The sequence below is a fragment of the Cinclus cinclus genome, chromosome 4 (assembly GCF_963662255.1).
Source record: "Cinclus cinclus chromosome 4, bCinCin1.1, whole genome shotgun sequence".
Classification (NCBI taxonomy): domain Eukaryota; kingdom Metazoa; phylum Chordata; class Aves; order Passeriformes; family Cinclidae; genus Cinclus; species Cinclus cinclus.
Genome location: NC_085049.1, coordinates 58,210,108 through 58,225,834, shown reverse-complemented (window position 1 = coordinate 58,225,834; position 15,727 = coordinate 58,210,108). Strand labels below are relative to the sequence as shown.

The following is a 15,727-nucleotide window of genomic DNA, read 5'->3' as shown; positions in this document are numbered from 1 at the left end:
TATCTAGAGAGCTCCTGTGGTTATGGCCTTTTTGGGGCTTTAAACTTCGCTTAGGGTAACGCGTGTCGCGTATTTTTTTTAGATGAAGCCGCATATTTTTAGTTCTGTGTATAGCTGCACGGTATTTTTCTTTAGTTTGCGTGTGAGATTGGGTGGGTAAATCTTTCTTTTGGCTGAAAGTTCTCCGGGTGGGACACAGTCTTTGCATGAATCTCAGGTGGCTGCAGGGGAAAAACCTTTTTGGAGGAAAAAACCTTTGGGAAAAATACTGCTCTTCCCCCCAGAGCGAACGCCTCAAAGATGGATGTTGGAGTGCTGGCTTATTGCGGTTTTGCAAATCGAAACGTTGTTTCTGTAATGCTTATTTTGGTGCCGATTCATCGATAAATGTGAAGCTGTCTGTGTTGCATTTTGTAGACTTGTGGGGTGGACTGAAATTCTGGTGGCAAACTGTTGCCAAATTACAGTTTTTTTGGCTCTCTGGCTAGAGTGGGACTTGGTGACATCTTAGAATAAGCTTGAAAGGGACGTTAAAGAAGTCTGAGAATTACATAGCTACTGCTGTGAAGGGGTTACGTTGCTGCAACAACAATGGAATTCAGAATTCACCCACAGGTGATACTGGGAATTTCTAGAACGTGAAATGTCTTGCATATCTGTAATATTTCCATTCTAAGGCAAGGACAGAGTTGGCCTTGGTCCTCGAGTGGGCATAAGCAAGTCTGTGTAGCAAGCACTGAGTATTGGTTTTCTCTCTGCAGTCTCACCGCAAGTTCTCGGCCCCGAGGCACGGCTCCCTGGGCTTCCTGCCCCGCAAGCGCAGCAGCAGGCACAGGGGCAAGGTCAAGAGCTTTCCCAAAGATGACCCCAGCAAGCCTGTCCACCTCACTGCCTTCCTGGGGTACAAAGCTGGCATGACCCACATTGTCCGGGAAGTGGACAGACCTGGATCTAGTATGTATTCGTGTTCCTCTTAAAACAGGAGGTGGGTTTGGTCAGCAGTGGTGGCAGGTAGCAGCTCTGGATTTTAGTTGTAGCTTGACTCCGCCCGGTTCCAAGTCCATATAGGTGATGTGTTTCTGCTGTAACCACTGGTTTGGTTTAGCTGCACAGTAACGGGCTCCTTGGGATGGCTCTTCTGGAGGGGGGGACATAATTTAGCTGCCTTCGGTGTTTTTTAGGAGATTGTCCAGTCCTGGATGTATTACTTGTTACCATCCATTTTGCCTATCCAGCTTTGCTGACCTTTCTCATGACCCAGCCTCAAAGTTTTTGCAAGGAATTAAATTATGACTTCAGGGCTGGTTGCTTTACCCTGTATCATTTTTGTGAAAAGAACTTGAGTCATTTGTCTTTCTCATGGAGGACTTGGGAGTGAGAAAAAAAGCAGGTAGTGTTGAAGAGTTGCTGCTGGAATTAATGGTGCTGTTTTTCTGTTTCCATCCAGAGGTGAACAAGAAGGAGGTGGTGGAGGCAGTCACTATTATAGAGACCCCTCCCATGGTCATTGTGGGCGTTGTGGGATACGTGCAGACTCCTCGTGGTCTCCGTAGCTTCAAGACCATCTTTGCTGAGCACATCAGCGATGAGTGCAAGCGCCGCTTCTACAAGAACTGGTGAGAGTGCGGGCCCTTGGCTGGTCTCAGGCCATGGTTCATGTTTTAGCAGTTAGTGTTCAGCTTTGACAGACTGGCCTAATAATGGGTTAGGCTGTAGGAATGGCTCCATGAGGGTGGCAGTATTACTTTGGGTAGTGCCCTTCTTGGTGTGGGCGTGGTGGCCTCGGGTTTGCCTGAGCTCCTTAACAGGCTACACGTGATGATACTTCGACGGGCGGACATAAGGAAATCGCCTCTGGCGCTTGTTGTTGAGTGTCGAGTCCTGACTGTAGCCCTGTTTTCTCAGGAAAGGGGAAGACGAGTGTCACTTGTGATTGCTGTTCCAGGCACTGTTGTTGTGATTGAAAGTGTGCATTTGCCTGAGTGTGGCTCCAGCGTGTCTGGGGCTTCCAGCCTGTTTATGAACTTGGCAGGCTGAAAAGACGTCAGAGTGGAGCAATAAAGTTCTCAAGGGTGTTTTAGTAACGGCCTTGCTGTCGGGCACACAAGGGAGGGAAATTAAGGTATTTTGTAGCAAATCACAGTCACCTCACAATTGCTTTAAAGATCTGTTTTTTTTTTTCTGTTATTGTTTGACATCTCCTTACAGTCTTTTGTTTTCTGTAGTGTGAATGTTTTTGTGCTTTGGAATTCATGGCAGCTCCGCTCAGCTTTGGCATTTTTGCCACTGTCTGATGAGCTCCAGGCTCCGCTTGCCAGTGGAAAAGAGTCATTAGAAGCTGGCAATGAGCCAAAGCCAACTGAGGTGGCAACTCCTTCCGCTCACCCCACTTCCCTGGGGATTGATGAAGGGCTTAGCCAAACCTTGTCTCTGCTCTGCTCCTGAAGGCACAAGTCCAAGAAGAAGGCCTTCACCAAATACTGCAAGAAGTGGCAAGATGAGGAGGGCAAAAAGCAGTTGGAGAAAGATTTCAATAGCATGAAGAAGTACTGCCAGGTTATTAGAGTCATGGCTCACACTCAGGTGAGTGCCTATGGACTCAGGTATGCTGGAAACAGCTGAGGGAGCAGGCTTGAAACTTGATCGATGTCTGTAGGGAGTTTTCTGCCCTCCCCTGGAGCTTGATCCCTGCTCAGCACATTACACATTCTCCACAGACCTGTGCTTACAGGATGTCTGAGAAGCCTTGGCAACCACTGGCTGGCTTTGAAGGAGTGTCCAAAAGAGACAAAAGTAGGAACTTTTTTGGGCTCAGTCCTTTGCTGACACCTTGTAGACCTGGACTCTTAAATTCAGCTACAAATAAAACCAGACTGAACGCTGAACTCAGGGGTTTGTGTACTCAGCATCGTTTCAGGCTGCATTCTGTTGGGATTGCAAGCATTCAGACTTCTGGCAGCTTCTCTTGTTCAGCTGGAGGAGGTGTTCTGATGAGTGATGTGGTGTCTCCCCAGCTGTCAGTACTCTGACTAACTTTCTTGGGAGATCTGTTAAATCATTTGAGTTGGCTCTAAATTACTAACTTTATAGAATTAATTTCCTGTAGTAGACTGTACAGGTAGTGTTGCAACTTCTGCTGATTTTCTCACTGGTCCCCCCTACTGAATACAGTAGAAGTAACTGTGACCCAACCCACAGTGGCCTTAAGTGTGGCAGGCTTTACCAAACAATCTGAAGAGTTTGGGTCAGAAGGGACTTTAAGGATCATCCAGTTCCAACCCCCATGCTATGGGCAGGGACACCTTCCACTAGACCAGGTTGCTCAGACAGGCTTCTGTCCAACCTGAGTGTTTAGTTCTAGGAGTGGGGCATCCAGAGCTTTTCTGGGCAACGTGTACCAGTGACTCATGACCCTCAAAATAAAAATAATTCTTCTTAGGTCCCATTTAAATCCACCCTGTTTCAGTTTGGAACTATTGTCCCTTGTCTGCTATTCTTCCTCAGTGGAATTTGGCTGGTGGCTGTGGGGTTAAAGAACTCTTTGCTCCTGTGAGTGGCATATAGCTTCAGGCGCAATGACTTGCAAACCTTGCAAGCCACTGCACAACCTTCCCCCATATTTTTGGGCCTTCTTTAAGTTGTATGTTTTGGAAAAGGATACTAGAAAAATGGATTAGATCAGGGCTAAAAGGATGCTTGGCTTATTAATAGAGGATCCATTTTAGAAGAGCAGGAGCTGAATGCCATGCTTTGTGTTCTAGATGCGTTTGCTCCCCCTGAGACAGAAGAAGTCTCACCTGATGGAGATCCAGGTGAATGGTGGCACTGTTGCTGAGAAAGTGGATTGGGCCCGGGAGAAGCTGGAGCAGCAGGTGCCTGTGTCAACAGTCTTTGGCCAGGATGAGATGATAGATGTTATTGGAGTCACCAAGGGCAAGGGATATAAAGGTAAATGCATGGAGGTTCTTCTCTTTGTGATAGGATATAGTTTTTAATGAAATCCTGGCTCTGAGTTTTCACAAGTCTGTGTGCCAAGAGCTGGGTAGGTAAATGCATAGTGCTGTCACAGTTCAATGATGAGACCATGGAATGAGCGCTGGGCACAGCGCCTGACATCCATGAGGAGTCATTCCATGCTGCCTTCCTTCTGAGAACACAGCCCAGGGACAGCCAGCCAGGGAGGGAGCTTCACCAGGAAACACTGATTCCCGGGGTGCTGGGTCTGTGCTTCCCTGTTCTTGCCTGGGGGGGGTGGGGGGGGGACTGCACCTTGAAGGGTGGCTTAAACTGTGGTTGAGGACTTTGGTGATGTCTCAGCTAGACAGCAGGCTGCTTTGGTCCCTTGCAGGTGTCACCAGCCGCTGGCACACCAAGAAGCTGCCACGCAAGACTCACCGGGGCCTGCGGAAGGTGGCCTGCATTGGTGCCTGGCACCCTGCCCGTGTGGCCTTCTCTGTGGCCCGTGCGGGCCAGAAGGGCTACCACCACCGCACTGAGATCAACAAGAAGGTTGGTGTCTGTCTGCTGCTGGGAAGCAACGAGAGCTGCCTGATGTCACTTGCTCTGTGATAGTGAACAGAGTGGGGAGTTTTGCTTGTGTTATGGTCTGTTAGAATGTTGTCTTGGGGATAGTGGCCGTGGTCTGTTATGTTGGATAATTAAAATTCTTGCATGGCTACGTGTTTTCCAAGTGCAGCAGACTTTTCTCTGAGGCTATGTAGAATTTCTTGCATTTTATCTGATTACAGGCTCTTTCTCCTGCCTTTTGCCGAGTAGACTTTCTTTATGTTTTTAGATTTACAAGATTGGCCAAGGTTACCAAATCAAGGATGGAAAGCTGATCAAAAACAATGCATCAACTGATTATGACTTGTCTGACAAGAGCATTAACCCTTTGGTGAGTTGCTGCAGCTCTGTGCCATGAGTCTGCTTGTGAGCTGCAATCCTAAGAGGCAAATTGGTCTGGTATAAGTCACAAAATTATTGAATGAAGAGCTCTTGAAATAAGTCAGCTGCTGTTGGAGGTGGTGGTGTTTAGTCAGCCTCAGTATTGACTTGTATAATGTGAAAATTGCATTTGTTAGTGGGAATAGGACAGAGATGTTGCAAACCTTGAGTGGTACTTGTGCAAGGAGTAACTTGGCAAGAAGAGCTTTTGCTGTTTTGTTGGCCTCTTCTGCTGTTCCTAATAAAAGCCCTTACAGCAGCAAGTAAATGGCTGCATTGAGAAACTTGACCAGTGAAAGGCAGTACTGGAAACAGGATTTTAATGGATGGGGGAATGGCCAAGGCCCAGAAATGGTGTGGATCTGTAGGCAGATGTGATCACTGGTCCTTCTTGGTACAGAGCTCTGACTTTCCTCTCCTTGCTCAGGGAGGCTTTGTCCACTACGGTGAGGTGACCAATGACTTCATCATGGTGAAGGGCTGTGTTGTAGGGACCAAGAAGAGGGTCCTGACCCTGCGCAAGGTGAGTAGTGCAACCTGCTTCCACGTGGCCTGGCACAGTTTAAAGGTGCTGTGCTGCCTCTGGTGTGGGTGTTTGCTGTTCTGGGGAATTGTGGCTAATGGTCAAGTGTTCTTGCACATGCTGGGAGCTGAAGTCAGAGGGATTGAGGAGGCATTAGCCGTAGAGGTGACAAGAAGTAGCCAGTGCACTGGAGGGTAAAAGGGCACTGCTACTGCTGCATACTCACCTGACATCTCTGTTTCTAGTCCCTGCTTGTGCAGACCAAACGCCGGGCCCTGGAGAAGATTGACTTGAAGTTCATTGACACAACCTCCAAATTTGGTCATGGCCGCTTCCAGACAGCTGAGGAAAAGAAGGCTTTCATGGTAAGGGCTCTTCCTGGCACATTTATTGTGTATCACTGTGTTGTCTTTGAGCTCATGGCAGCTGATAGTTTGGCCTTTGGGTTGTCATGTGGCCAGAGTTGCTCTGAAACAGAAACTTCAGTTGAGAGGCCTCTTCCTGCCAACTTGGTTATAACTGCAGGGAGCCTGTGGTCTCACTTCCCCTGTGACTTTCCCAGGTCTTGGTGTCTGAGGGGTGTTGCCATGTTTGGGCACAAGTTGTTCAGTGTTGAAGCATGGAACAAGCACTGCTCCGTTTCCTCTAAGAGCAGCTTGGGGGCTGCTCACAGTGGTGGCATTCCCTGGGCATTCCCTGTTTGTCACTTGCTGGAGAAAGCAGCTGGGAGTGCTGTGAGCGGGAGCCTCCCCACCAGATGGCACCAGCGTTGATGCTTAGGTACATCCAGAGCCACCTTGGTCAGCCCAGTGTGTCTGTGCCAGGTTCAGCTTTTCCCAGAACCTCTGGCTGTGGGCATGGGGTTTCCAGTGAGTTGCAACACAGAGATCTTCTTTAGCCTCGGTTTCTTTACAGCTCTTGTGATTGGGATGTTACTTTTTTTTGTTGTTGTTTTTTTTGTGCAGACTGCTGTTTACGTAGCTTGTTTTTTGTGGTTTTTTTTTTCAGGGACCACTCAAGAAGGATCGCATTGCAAAAGAGGAGGCAGCCTAATGGGTGAAATGGTCCTGTGGCCTGCATGCTGTCAAACAGAAAAATAAATGTTTTAAAGAAATTAATTTTGCCTCTTGGTGTATATACATTGCTGTTTCAAGCCTGGTACTCTGACTGCAGGTTCTGCATGTGGCTCAGACCAAAGAAGCGTGTTAAGTTTTAGCTTGTGAGCGTCCACCTTACTGTAGGGTTGCTCTAGATGAAGCTGCTGTTGCTGGTTTTGCAGAGCAAAGATTGTGAGTCAAAGCAAGGTGTTTCTGGTTGTGTGAAATAGTGAAGCAGCAGGGGTCCTAAAGGCATTTGCAGTTGCTGAGGTACTAGTCTAGCAGTCTATATGCAGCTGGGTGGACTGAGAGCTTTTGAGTCAAATGGGTTTTGAAACAAGCCAGACAGTTGAGACCACTAAATTTTAGGTAGCTGGCAGATGCTGGTTGTTGCCATGGAAACCTTCCAGTGTCTGTATGGCAGGGCTGCAGCCTGCACACTTTACAAATGCTGTTTGTTGCTCTTCCTGAGCAGCAGAATGCAGCAGGTATTCTGAAAAACCCCAGCCCCACAACAGCTGGATTTTTCTGAATGCATGTAGTTTCCCTGGTAAAAGGTGGTAGGAAGCAGGCCTGCCTGGGCAGGGAGGGGGGTGATCTGCATCCCACCCTCTGAGGAGGCCAGAGGTCTGAGAGTGCTGCTGGTGTTGTGTTACTGCCTGACCTAAAATACCCTGCTGGCTCTCAGGGAGATGGTTTGGAGTGTCCTTCACGGACCATAATTGGAGACATGGCAGAGATTGAGGTAACCCCAGACCTTCACACCAAAGTGTAGCACTGCCCTGAAACAGACCTGGGTTGGCCCTACTTGCTCTTACCTGAAGTGGGGAAAGTTGGGATGTAGAGATTTTTTCCTGTGGTGGTGTGTGAGAGCCTTCTAAGAGTTAAAAGGTGGCAAGAAGTAAGAAAAACATTTACCTTGTTTCCCTAGAAACCAGACTGGGTGACTGAAAGAGCTGCCTGGCTCACTGTCAGCCTCATTTAACACATGAACCTGCTGGCTGATTTCAGCCAAGTGAAATAAGAGAGGTCTCACCTGCTAATTTTTTTCCCCTTGTCACAAGTCTCAAACTGGCAGGTAGCTGGAGAAGATCCTTAAATTAGTGTTCCTCTGATGCAGAAAAGTGGGATTCCCGGGCTCTGTCCATCCTGAGCCTGCAGTGGTATGGGCAGCTCTGAGGAGTGACGTTTTTTACCCCACCTCTAAGCCTTAGGTGGGCTTTTCACTTTTTAAAGCTGGTATGTACTAGATTAGGGAGGGCATGGCTCCAAGCCAACCCGGCCTGCTGCTGCTTCCACCTCACCAGTTAGATACATCCAAAGGAATTGGGATTATCAGGATAAATGGGTGTGCTGGGGGCGAGCATCCATGACAAACTATGCCCTACCTTGATGAAAGTCTCTAAAAGCACCTGATTTTCACCATACCTTGTGAGGAGAGTTCTGGGATACTGCCGATTTTAAGTGACAATGGTAGCAGAGGGAATGTTTAGTTAAATTGGCACCTAAGTAGGTGGAAGCAGTCCTGGAGGAATGTCATTGTTGAAGATGCTCGACGTGTGTCTGGCAGGAGGAGTTACTTTGTCTTGGAACCTAGTGCAAGACTTGGGTTTGTTTATTTTTGAAGCGATTGTTGCTGACTGATAAAACTGCGGATAGTGAGGCGGGGAGGGGGGGAACCCACAAAAGGGGTTTCCTGGAATCCTGGGGACATGCAACGTCAGGAGGTGGCGCTCCTTCCTCTGTAGAAACTTGTCACCGAGGGCTTGCTGGGGCGACTAGCCTGGAGAAAAGCCGGGCTTAACCGGGACACCTGGGCTGTGTGGGTCCGCTCCAGGGCTCCTCCCTGGAGCCCCACGATAGCACCCGGCTGCTTGGCTGGGCAGCTCCTGGGAACCTGCCGTGGGAGGGTCCTGCCAAGCCGCGTGGGTAGGGAGTGAAGCCATGGGATGCCATGCTAGCTTTGGCAAAGTTTCCCCCTTCTAAAACCTGGGTCCACCCTAAAACTCTCATCTCCCAGCATTCCTGCTCCTGCAAAGCGTCCGTCTTCTCTTTTGGGGGCAATTCCCAGTGCAACAGACAGCAATTGTGGCAGATCACACATTGGTCCAGCAGCTCCTGAGAGCCAGCATTTTAAGGGTGACTTACATTTATTTTTAATTACTTTGAGTTTTTCTTTTTGGCACTGTCATCTCATGTCCCGCATCTCCATGGATGCTGTGGTGGTGCTGCTTGCACGTGTCTTACCTGCTCCAAAATGTCCACCGACATCCCAGTTCAGTCAGAAAAGATCCCACACCCTGGTGATGCTCAGACCAACCCGAGAGCCACGGGAGGACAGAGACAGCCGTGACCCCGCTGAAATAACACCATAAAGCCGTGGGAACGTGCCCTGTCCCAGCTGGTGGTGGGAGGGCTGCGGCTGGGAAGTGGGACTGGGTTTCACCCCCAGCACCCGGTGCTCCCCAGCTGCCAGCGGTGCAGGGCTGGGACCCGGCACTCCCGGGTGGGGGGGCTGCTTTTCCAGCAGCATCTGGCCCCAGCCAGCGCTGCCGCCTCTTTTCCTTGCCGAAGATGAAACGAGATGCAGCTGTGATGCTGGAGCTGAGACCTTAGAAGTGTGTAAGGATGCCTGGGGGGGGGAAAAAAAATTGGGTTCAAGTTGGAGGTCTTGGCTCCCGCAGTCAGCTTCACAAGTGGCCCAGCTGACACCCTGCCTTCCCACCCTGGCCCCTGCCTTTGATCCCAGTGACAAGCAGGGAGCTTCAAGTATGCTCGTTGGGGGAGAAGGGCTGACGAAGGTGCCCCGGGGGAGCTGTGGCTGGGTTCATGCACCGCAGCAGCTTTTCTGCCAGAGCAGCTCCACTGGGCCGTTCTGAGGGCGGCGTGCGTTTGATTTGCAGCCCCCCACCCCCAGCCCGAGGACTTCTTTTGTACCTGACAACTTGCTGGCTTCTCACCAACCCTTAGAAGTGCCTGTGGGACCTGGAGGCATGGATGTGGTGGGGAGTGGTTCCCCACAGAGGCACTCCCAGCGTGGGGCAAGGGGGTGGCAGGCAGCCCTGCTCCAGGACTTCATCTCCCTGTGCCAAAGAAAAAGCAAAGCTGAAGTTTCCCTATACCCATGACCACCAGGGCCTTCTTGCAGTGGAGATGTCAGTAGTCCTGGTGCAGCACTGCTCCCTGGCTGGGCACAGGACTTAGGGAGGGAGCCCACGTGAGTTTTGGGAAGTCTTTTCATTCCTTCCCCCAGCATGGTCCTGGGGAATCACATGTTTCTGTGGTGACCGATGGGCAAAGACTAAATATATCTTCTACAGGCTCCCAACTTCCCCAAAACTGTGTGGGATTGTCCTCCCTTCCTGGCAGGGACAGCTCCTGTGCCAGGGTCCCCTAGATTCCCAGGTGCCACCCAGCTCCCTACAAGCCCCAAAGCACTCTTATGTCAGGCAGCATTCTTGCCAGCGTGCCTGGCATCAAATTCAAACCCAAAGGCTGAATCAGGAAAAGACATAAACCTAGATCTGGCTTGGAATCTAAGGGACATCTCTGAGACTGTCCACCGGGCTCAGGTATCATTTCACACCCAAATGCCACATCACAGGGCTTTTTAAATATGTAATTTTTAACTTCTTTATTGACACCAGTGGTGATAGAGACTGAATTAAGCCGACAGGGGCTTTTGTTGCTGGTCACAGCCATGAAGGCAGTCAGTGAGAAGCTATCTCTACATTTATCATTCCACAGGGTAATTCCCCCCTCAGCTTTGTGGCTGGAGCTCTCTGCTGTGCACTCTGCTCCTCTCTGCCACTGTGTTCGAGGGGTGGATGGAAAGCAAAGCTCATTATTCCCCTTGGGAATCAGCCAACAGCCGGGGCTCTGGCAGGCCAGGTCGGTGAGGAGCTGTTGATGGTGGAGGTATTTATAATCTTTGTTTGGTTCCAGCAAGGCTGGACGCCCACTCCCGCTTCCCTCCATACAATAGGATCAAACAGCTCCGGGACATTTCCTTGCTCCTTACAGATGAAATTCTTGCATCTGCCGACCTGCTCCGCCCTGCCTGGGGCTGCAGCCTCTTCCTTCGCTCAAAGACCTGCAGGGTTGCTGCTGCTGTTTATTCTGCCCCTAAACTGGGGATTTGTTAAGTTTTCCCAACTCGTTCCCCACAATTTTCAGAGCTTATAGATGAGGGGTACAGGACTAGGACTGTGGCACCTTCCCCACCTCAGCTTCATTCCCTGTCCCACTTCTGAAGGACCTCAGCTGTGTTTGATGGGTCACATGTGGACTTTGCCATGGATGCCACCAGCAGCTGGAGCAGGAAAGCAGGAGTATGCCTGCCCACAGCAAGATCAAGGTGCCTGCATGAGTTTCTGTCTGTCCCATATATCTCTCCTCTTTGGTGCCAGGCCCTGGTGACAAGCAGGGATAAGGAGAGGATGAGGTTCTAGGAAGGCAGTACACCTATGCTGGGAAGGTTGTCTGCATCACAGATGATGTGGAAGCAGGATCCTTGCTGCTGGAACCTCTTGCTGCTGGCCTCATCCAAGCCCAAGGTTCTCACCATGCAGCCATGTTGGGGAATCTCATCAGACCCTTCCACCAAAAGACATTTTGTTCTGGGTATCCCTCCCAGTCACTCAGAAATAGGAGACCACCACCACCACCACAACTGTGGCCAGAGATGCAGGAGGGGCAGCATGCAGCATCCCTAGGGAGGTGACACTGAACACTGGTAAAGGCCAACCATCCCTCAGGCTCTACTTGAGGCAGAGTGAAATCATTCCCTGGCACCCAGCAACTGGCAAATACCAGCCCAGATTCACCTATGTCCTCTCTAAGAGGGGTTTTCCTGCTAGGCAGGAGCAGGCCCCAGGGAATACCAGCCAGCTGATGGAAACTGTGGCTGATCATACCCCTAGCCATGTTGTGCTGTCCTGTCCATCTCCCAAGGAGGTTTACATTCCCCCTCCAGGGGAATGCTCCTGCTCTTCCCAGGTGTCCCCAGTATTGAGGGACTGCTGGTGTGGCAGGGGAGCTTGGCTCTGGGCAGGAGACACAGCTGTTTTTAATGTCCCCCCTCAGAGCACAGCTCATGCTCAATCTTTCAGCAGGTCCCTGTGATCTAGGGGTAAATTATGGGTGTCAGGTTTGGGGCAGCCAAGAGGGGGTTATGGAGGGGGGAGGTAGCAGGGAACAGCACGTGTGAGTGTCTAGGGAAGGACAGAGCAGGGTCGTCCATAGCTGGATTTTAGTACCTTTGCAGCATCTCCTCCTGGAGGATGCTGGGCTTTCAGGCTGTGCTTAGAGGGCCAAAATGCACATCAACCCCACTTCGAGCCTCAGCATCCCTTTTTCTTCAACCCAAGCCTTCACCCCTAAAAGAAAACCCTCAGTACTGTTCCCCCATGCCTTCCTGCTGCTCCTCCTTGCCCCCAGGGTGCTGAGATGTGTCTCTGCGGTGAGGAGCGTGGGATGTGTGCCAGAGGAAACAGTGGAGACGGCAGCGGGGCAGGGACCCAGGTGTGAAGCCACACAGGTAGCGGGGCTGTGACTCAGCCATGGGAGAGAATGCGCCGCGGTGCCCCGGCTGCTGGCACGGCTGGCACTGGGAGGGCTCCGGCAGGGAAAGCAGACACGCCGCTGGCCTCGCTGCTCACCAGCCTTTTGCTCCAGCAGCCGTGCTTGGCTGCTCCGGGGCTGCAGGGGTGCAGGAGAGCTGGGCTTTCCAACGTAGTGCTTTTCATTTCCACGGGAAAAAGGATCTCTTTCCCCTGGAGACCCAAGCAACGCACGTACCCCAAAGATTTTCCACCCCTGGGTCCAGCCTAGTGTCAGAATCTGATGGGAGACCCTTTCTCCTTGCAGGCAGCCTTCCCTCCTCCTCTTTCTCCTCAAAGAGTTAAACCTCTCTCCAACTCAGCACCTTTTCCCCTCCCTCCTGCCCCCGGGATAATGTTTAACCGAGCTCATTGCTAATTAAATATCGATGACCTCAGGCTAGTTTTGTTATCGTCTGGAAACACCTGATGCATGTGTCACCAGAAAGAGTTTTTCTTGTCTCGAGTACACCGGCAATCCTTGAACTCATGTTGGCTTTTCCCTTCCCACCCTGCTGGCCACCCCTGTCCATGGGCACCGAGGCTTTGCTGGCAACCGAGGGACTCCGACTGGTGTGGGCTTGTTGTAGCCACTCCTAATTGCAGGGGACAGACACGGTGGGAAGGAAAGATTTATCCCTCCTTTCCTTTCCCAAAGCATGGCCATTGCTGCCCACCTTCCACAGCTGAACAAGCTCAGCTTGAACTTGGTGGACTTTCCTCTTCTGGACTGATTCTGTTCTTTCCTACCTCCTGTAAGCATGGGGATGAAACAGTTTGGCTCTCCAAAATATCTCCTGGGATTTCCCAGGGGAGTAGCAAAGTCCCACAAGGAGAACTCCACACTCCTTCTTCTCCTGTCCTCGAGGGCAGACTTGGACCAAGTCCTGACAGGATGAGCAGGCAGGAGCCAAAGACCCTTAAAGGCTGCAATGGAGAATGGGATAGAAAGAAAAGGGAGCAAAAGAGAAAGACAGTGAGAAAAAGGAGGCTGTGAAGGGGTTAGAGATGTTCTGGGAAGGGGTTGTGAGTACATTTTAGGCAAGACGGACTTTTACAGGGCAGAGCCATATTCTAGATGGATTTGGGACAACTGTCCACCTGAGCTGGATGTGTGGAAGTAGAGGGGACTCCTCAGGAACTGCACGGCAGCTGGGGTTTCCTTCCAGGTCCACCAGCCTTGTGAACAGCCTCTGAACCTTTATGCTCAAGGAGGTCTCTCAGCCCTGCAAAAATTCTCAGAGTTGGTTTTCTTTGTGGCGAGGACCAGAGGCTTTGCTGACATCATTTTCACACTCTGTGGTATAAATAGCCAACCTGAAAAACAAAGGAAAACTCCCCATGAAGACCATGTAAGGCAGAGCTACAGTTGCACCATTTATTTATTCGCTCTCTGTAGCTATTTCCTGCCTCTGTTGGTCAGAGACCTCCTGTGTTGGCCAAAAATCAGATTTCCTCCCTTGCCAGGAATTTATGGATCAGCAGCACTGATGGTAATGAGGGAATCACAACCCCCTGACCCTGACAGGACAAATTCCTGTCTCTAGTTGGCCTCAGACCCACAAGTTGCTACAAGGCCCAGCACACACAAGGTAGGGCAGTGGTGATCTCTCCTTGGAACAACAAGGTCAGGGCTGAGGCTGGAAGGTTCAGTAAAGCAGATCAGTAAGGTTGGAGGCAGTATCTTGCTCCCTCCATCAGCTCTGAGAGTCAGGTGTTCACTGGATGTTGCAGCAGGCAGGACTTCTTCAATTTTTAGGACCACTCTTGGGTTGTACCACCTCCAAGCTACCCAGAGCCCCAGTGGGAAACAGATTCCTTTTTAGAGTGGGGCACAGTGGAAAGGTTTCCAGGCCATAAAGGCAGGGGAGTGTCACTCTGGCACACACAGAGTCAGTTTTTGCTGTCCCCCAGTCTGTGAGGCAAAGAGAGCACTCGGTCTGGGATGAGCCCAGCACCTGGGAGGGGGAGGGCGGTGCAGACACGGACCTGGCTTGTTCAACAAGCTGGAGCGTGGCTGCAGATGCACCTTCTTCAGGCTCCAGCTGCACTTCAGCTCTGCAGCTCCTTCCCAGTGCTTGTTGCTGCCTCCAGACCTGCCAGCAGATCAGTCTGTGCATGTGCTTCAGTGCTTGCTCCAGGCACCATCAGCCAGGCTCACTCAGGCCCCTTCTTCCCTTGCCCCAGCTGTGCTGGCCAGCTGTGCTGGGGTGAAGTGGGCAAAGCTTCCCCCGTGGCTCCAGCAGCATGCTGGGAGGGTGACAGCTCCTTGTCAGGAAGTGGTGGCCAGCAGCTGGGGATGGGGCCTCCTTCAGATGATCCAGGCAAACATGTTGGGCAGTGAGTGGGGGTTCCCTGAATTTCAGATGTCCATACGGGATGCTAGGCAATCCCAGCTCTCCTTTGGGCATGCCTGGGGTGGAGAGGTGGACACACAGGTCCAGTATTGCTGCTGCATATGGGAGCACTCTGCAGGCATTACCTCCCTTGGTCCTGCCTGTAAGCCAGAGCTGTCTTCAGCTTTGTTATTGGATGAAGACGGATTGCGATCACCCTTCCCCAAAAATGCCGTGTTCCCTGGGAAATGGAGGTGGGTTGGCAAGGGAGAGGATGACGTGATACCTTGTTGCTCTGCTGATGGGGACAGCAGCTGGGGACAGTGGGGACAGGATCCGAGCTGCTCTGCCTGGCCACCATGGCCAAGGTGTGGGGATGGGAGGATCTGCTAGCATGGAGCAGTTCCCCTTTCTGGCTGCTCACTCCCCTGCCTGAAATCCCCCTGTGCACCAGTAGCCACGAGGGCAGGGAAGGGGGTGCCAAAGGCTGGTGTGAGCTGTTTGGAGGTCTGACTCCAGGGAGGGTCCCGTCCAGAGGACTGTCTTCTTAGTCATTGTTATCAAGATAATTCTCCAGCCACTCGAATCCTGTTTTTGTGCTGGTGTTGCCTGGCTCTACGGGAGTGAGGGGGGAGAAACACAGGAAACGCTAGCGACGGAAGCAGAATCATCTCCTGGAGGGAGCGAAGAGCTGCTGACGCCACTGAGGGGAACAAAGAGATTCAGAGGGAGCTAGACATGGGCTTGTACTGGAGACAGCCCAGACAAGTAGTCTCAGTCCCATCTTATGGCACACCTCGCATCCCTCCAGCACACTGCACCTCCATCTCCCCCAGCCCAACCTCCTGCACTGAGTTCTGGGGTGCAAAGAGTCTTCGGGGGGTCCCTAGGTGAGGAGAGGAGACAGCTGTGAACTAACACTGCCTGGTGTTCTTGCCATGGAGAAGCCATGGAGAGGGTGACCTGGGGAATGTCCTTTATCCCCAGCTGCTGCAAAAGCTTTGGCTGGTCTGGTGGAGCGAGGGTGGCCATGGGAACAGCACAGCACTCGGTGGCAGCGTGGGCGCCAGCCTCTCTGCTGCCTCAAAGCTCTCCCCTCCAGCACCCCCGAATGCCAGGGGGGCTGTCCCCACGCCTTGCATACACAACAGGCCCTCTGTCCCACAGGCACAAAAGGCAACTCTGAGTAAAAAGGTCAGAGAGCCTGGCATCCATCTCACCCAG

General features: G+C 51.5%; 1 protein-coding gene and 1 non-coding gene across 2 annotated transcripts; both read left to right on the top strand.

Moving 5' to 3' along the window:
* The first annotated feature begins 576 nt into the window (after window positions 1–576).
* On the top strand, window positions 577–6,588 carry RPL3 (ribosomal protein L3). The gene is made up of 10 exons (XM_062492185.1): window positions 577–615; window positions 762–954; window positions 1,448–1,616; window positions 2,448–2,583; window positions 3,762–3,948; window positions 4,349–4,509; window positions 4,796–4,897; window positions 5,375–5,470; window positions 5,716–5,835; window positions 6,479–6,588. Exons 1-10 carry the CDS (start codon window positions 592–594, stop codon window positions 6,521–6,523), a joined length of 1,233 nt encoding a protein of 410 aa, XP_062348169.1. The 5' UTR covers window positions 577–591; the 3' UTR covers window positions 6,524–6,588.
* LOC134043884 (small nucleolar RNA U83B) lies at window positions 4,066–4,158 on the top strand. Its single transcript, XR_009933199.1, has one exon. It is a non-coding gene; the product is annotated as a small nucleolar RNA U83B (small nucleolar RNA).
* Window positions 6,589–15,727: the final 9,139 nt, after the last annotated feature.

Excerpts from the sequence above, each read along its gene's own strand:
- RPL3 (XM_062492185.1), top strand. The coding sequence starts at position 592 with ATGGAATTCAGAATTCACCCACAG. Across the intron at positions 1,617-2,447 it reads CGCCGCTTCTACAAGAACTG|GCACAAGTCCAAGAAGAAGG; the intron begins GTGAGAGTGCGG and ends CTGCTCCTGAAG. Across the intron at positions 5,836-6,478 it reads AGGAAAAGAAGGCTTTCATG|GGACCACTCAAGAAGGATCG; the intron begins GTAAGGGCTCTT and ends TTTTTTTTTCAG.